General features: G+C 38.2%; 1 protein-coding gene across 1 annotated transcript; it reads right to left on the minus strand.

Annotated features, from left to right (window-relative positions):
* Nucleotides 1-955: 955 nt before the first annotated feature.
* On the minus strand, nucleotides 956-3,359 carry LOC133830349 (U-box domain-containing protein 19-like). The gene has a single exon (XM_062260321.1). The coding sequence runs from the start codon at nucleotides 3,308-3,310 to the stop codon at nucleotides 1,241-1,243; it is 2,070 nt and encodes a 689-aa protein (XP_062116305.1). The 5' UTR covers nucleotides 3,311-3,359; the 3' UTR covers nucleotides 956-1,240.
* Between the last annotated feature and the right edge of the window lie 1,789 nt (nucleotides 3,360-5,148).

Raw genomic sequence — 5,148 nt, forward strand, 5'->3', positions numbered from 1 at the left:
AACATGTTGTTCTTTAGCCATAAAGATATTCTCACAGGAGTCGATCAAGTCAGTTTACTTGGAGTACTGTGAGACATACTTCTCGCCAAGGGTAGAACCATGTTCATCCTGTGCGATCCCATTTCCCTTGGGCTTTCGACCCTTTCCCTTGCCCTCACGTCTACTGCTGCTGGGGTTTCAACTCGGTGCGGCAGACTAGGATGGAGCGACAACTCTAGCATTGAATGCAGATAGAAAAGCACTATAGCCAGTGGGCACCGCTCCATAGTTTGTGGGACACTCGAATTGGACTGGACTCCCCCCAAACTTTGTAGGATAGGAGCGTAAGGCAGATATTGGATCCCCGAAGCAACGAGCCAGTCGTTGTCGAAGTGGGAAAGGTGAGGGGCCTCCCAAAAGCTCTGATCTGGGCATTCAATAAATATAACAAGTTGTCATATAACTTATTAGCAAAATTTGCTTTTAGTATACTAACTAGTATCTTTCAAATGATTTTTTTTTAATACAATAAGTAACCCGTTATTGTCTTTGGAAACCTAGAAAAATGAATTATGTGAACTTATTTATGTAAATAAAATATGTTATATATAAATAAAATATGTTAGGTGGTTTTTGGAATTAAAATGCAAAAAACCCTTTTTGATCTCAAAAGGACATAAAAAAAACAAAAATTATAGTCAAAAATAGTTTTTTTTCGCATTATTTATAGTTAGATCATATATATCAATATTTTTTTAAAAAAATGTCATTTAAGAAAATGTAGTTTCCTGACACAAAAGAAGATGTAGTTTACTTGTAAATTAAAACGATGTGTCGTGAATACATTAATAAAAACGACATGCGTATCATTATCCTGAACGAGAAGTAGCACATATTGCACATATGACAATGAGACAAGAAAACGACACAATATTTCTGTGTATTGTAACAGCGTGTTTCTGGCAAAACGACAAAGTCAACCTTGAAATTCTTTGGTCTTTCATAATATTAAGTTCCAAAGTACAATTTATTGATCCCTAACCTATACCATATTATTTATAATTACAAAAAGAATCTAAACCCCACCAGTACTACACACTGATGACAATGGTTAGCTCTTGAAAAAACTCGAGCTAATGTCCAAAATAAGAATAACTATTCAAATCCTAAGCTAGTACTAAAAATAATGGAAAAAGAATCCACACCCTGAAAAAATAAGGCTGCAAATAAATACAGAAGATATGAGAATTTTTGTTAAATCTCATCTTGCTCGAACAAATTGTTCGTGGGGAACTGCCGAACTCAAGACGGGGCTTGTTTCGCGATATTTATGAAGAATTCTGATGAGTGCACGCGCTTTCTTTCCGGCAAGAGGGGTTCCATCTCCTAAAATGGAGTAAAGTAGCTCCATGAGTGAATGGTCCTTCACCAAGACTGAAACAACCTCATCTCCGCCATTGTTGCACAGCGAAAGCAAGGTGGAAACGCAGTACTCCTTCGCGGCACGTGAAGAGGTAGAATGAAGGGTGTTCTTGATTAGAGGCATAGCAGAGGCCTGAAGAATCGAATTGGCTCCTTCCACGTTATCAGCTAAAGTTGATAGAACTGCTAGTGTATCGGTTATGAGATCAGTTTTGTCCGAGTGAGTTAAAATGTCAATTAGTAATGGAACAGTTCCATTTTCAATAACCCTTTTCTGGTTATTTGGAAAGAAAATAAGCCCGAAAATGGCGACCACGGCGTTCTTCTTCCCACAAGTTGTTCCTCCCTTAATAAGCTCCACCAGAGCTGGGATTGCCTCTGGTATTTCTCCTATTAGTTTTCGGTAATCCTTTACTGAAGAAAGGTAAAATATTATAGCCGCAGCTATTTGCTTTGCTTCCGAGCTCAAACCATGCTTAAGAACATTGAGAATTTCATGTAAACCCCCATATTCTACGATCAATACGCGGCCTTTAGAGTGCTTAGACAGCTTCAACAACGCTGAAATGGCGTTCTCTTGGGGACAAGCTTCGGTTGAAGATGACAAAAGATTCAACAGAGGAGAAATTGCGCCGGCATCGATCAAACATGACCTGTTGTAGATGTTCGATTTTGCCAGCAAGCGAATCTCGTAAGCAGCCTTTATTTTCTGCCTCCCATTGCCGAAAACCAGCAACCGGACTAGAAATTTCGACAGAAATTTCATGGCCTCCGCCGCAACTCGACTAGAGGGGACCGTTGTGCCCGTCATGTCTCGGCTTTTTTTTTCCAATTGAGCGAGCGTAATTCCATTTTCGGAGCAAAATTGTTGTATAAGTTTTTTCAAAGCCGAATTAGGCACCAATTCAGGATTTTTAAGCCTCTCCCCAGTTTTGGGACAGGTTAAATTTCCAGCTTTGAGCCATTTTAGAATTGATGAACGATCATAGGTCTGACCAGTTGAGACAGTAACCGGGTCTGTCATTAGCTCTAGCGAAATCGGGCATCGAAAATCATCCGGATTCAAAAAAGTAGGCGCATCCAAATTGATCCTTGAATCTAATTGGTCCTCTTCGGCGGAGGCGTTTCGATGATGATGGTGATCTAATTCTTCGAAAATTACTCCTCTGCTGTAACACATCAATCCAACCAAACCGCTCAAGTGCGCAACGTCTCTCTCTTTGCAATCCGGAAACTCGAATCCAAGTTCTTCTTCCAAGAATCTAATCTCCTTGTTACAATCAGACCAGCTTCTGATTCCAAGAAAGTCCAATACTCGCTTAATCGTTTCCAAATCAGGCTCAGTTCCTTTCTCGAACTGAGACATTATCCCAAACACTACGTCCACTCCTCGTTCGTCGTCAAAGGCTAGCTCAAACCTCGCTCTCCTCGCTTGCTTCGCCACCAAATCCACTAATTCCTTCACTTCACCCCCGACGTCGATCGAATCCAGAGGAAGAACGTCCAGAACCGTCGCCACAGCCTGAAAGAGAATTCTGAACTGAGAAGCGACAAACTTGCACTTGGTGAGAATCCATAGCCTGGACCCTTCACGGAAGGAATCTTCCAACAGGAACTGAATCTTCTGGAAGGTGAGGTGAAGCTCGGACAAGCATAGAAGCGATGAGTTTGAGAGGATCGAGCCTCGGTCCAGAACCTCCTCAAAAAAGATAAGGAGCACTCCAACCTGACGAATGGCTTCTCGGGCGTTTCGTCGCTGTGACGCGAAGAACTTGGAGTGGAAATCGCAGATGGTTCGGGATAGAGAGACCAGTGAGTTTAGAAGAGTCTCCGTTGAGACGGCTTCGCATGGATGAACCGCCGGAAAAGTCAAGCTCCGGCGATCATTCTGATGAAATCTTTGAATCATTGAAGAAGAGGAAGAGAAAAATCTATGTTTCGAAACTTAGAAGAATCGTAACTGAATCTGTATGTTAAGTAGTTACGGGTTCAGGTGGCAAAGATAATAGCACCAGCGGTGGGGCCTATGTATGACTATGGAGAGGCACACATGGCAGCCACTGGTATGATCGTCGTCGCTGAGTTTTGACCGCGTGGAGACTCAGAAGGTGAATGGAAACGGGACTCAGCGTGACACGTTGCTCGAGACACGTGGAAGATTGGGGTTGGGTGGATCAGGTTTCTTGGATCGAGTCCATCTGTATAGAGTTAGTTTGGATTCAGTAAAAGATATCGGGGTACTGTTTCAAATCGTACGGATACTGTGTCTTTGTTATTAGCGTTTTAGGACAATGTGGTCGTCGTTTTTTTTGGTTTTGGTTTTTAAATATTCAAATTTAAATATTTGAATTTAGTTTGAGGATCCAGAGTGAGAGGAAGTGACGGGTTTTGTGGGACCTAGTAACCGACTAGGACACGTGTCCGAGTGACCAGATGATTCTTTACCTGGGGTGATGGGATCTGTTATCCGAGTCAGACTATTCAATCCTACGTAATCAATAGCTGACATTTTTTGTTTTACCCATATTACTATTTTATTGGACAATTTTCTATTTATGTAAATTACGAAATTTTTTCTCCACAATAGGAAGAAACTTAAATTTAAAGATAGAAGGTAAAGGAGTAATGTTTTTTAAAATACAAAAAAAAATTCGATTGCATCTCAAAACGAATAAAAATTATATTTATATACACTTATAAGTAATTAAATGATTTTATTAATTATTAATTATAGTTTCGTTTTAAAGTCTCAACACTCTTTGAAGAAGTTAATAATATAATAATTTAGTATTACATGGAAAATATCCAGTTTGTTTTTTCTCAAAAGGAAAAGCCTTACCCTTATATCCGTTTGTGAAATATCCCAACACATTATATTTCTTAAGACTCGATATAAGATAAGGACAAAAATTGCCACCCAAAAATAAATAAATAAATAATGACTGAAATTTAAATATATAAATATATATAATTTGTAGCACGTGATTTCGATCTTTTTGCTTGCTTTCGAAACATATTCATTATCCATTTCATTCAAATCACGGATCACAAGAATCATACCAAACCTAGCAATGAAATATTAATTACTCTTTAACTGATTAAGGATTATATATAGTGTTATATTTGAACAATCATACATATGGATTAGGTCTTAGAACAAAGTCATATATAAATGCATGCAGTAAGACTGAGTGGAGAAAGTAAAAAAAATACGTTAAGTGAACGTATTAAGATTATATATATTCTTTTCACCTCTGTAAAAGTAAAGTTAAAGTTTTGGGACTTGCCGACACAAAATTTAAATTAATTACAATAAGCCAAAAATAGTAAGAATAAGTGTCTGTTCTAGACTTTTCTATTTGAACCATATTATTAGTGTCTTTCTGGCTTCTGGACTGGACTATGGTGACTACGTACCTGATATTAATAAAGTCATTTTCAATCCGATTAATACTTGCCTTCTTCTTAGGAAATTTAATTATATAATGTAACGAAGAATTAAGTACTCTAATTAATTGTGGCCACGAACCCCTTTCTCTTAACAACGCAGCTGATTTTTCTTCGACTACTACGAAACCATGATGTTGATTGATGTTAAGTAGTGCAATTTAGGGCTTAATAATAATAATAATAATAATAATAATAATAATAATGATACGTGGACCATTTGTTAGCGGACATATATTACAAACGCGTTTCAATTATAAAATACCCTTTCACATTTTGTTTTAATTAATAAGTAGGTTT

Source organism: Humulus lupulus, chromosome 4 (assembly GCF_963169125.1).
Source record: "Humulus lupulus chromosome 4, drHumLupu1.1, whole genome shotgun sequence".
NCBI classification, from domain to species: Eukaryota; Viridiplantae; Streptophyta; class Magnoliopsida; order Rosales; family Cannabaceae; genus Humulus; species Humulus lupulus.

Bases quoted from the DNA above. Each gene is read 5' to 3' on its own strand.
- LOC133830349 (XM_062260321.1), bottom strand. From the start codon at position 3,310: ATGATTCAAAGATTTCATCAGAATGATCGCCGGAGCTTGACTTTTCCG.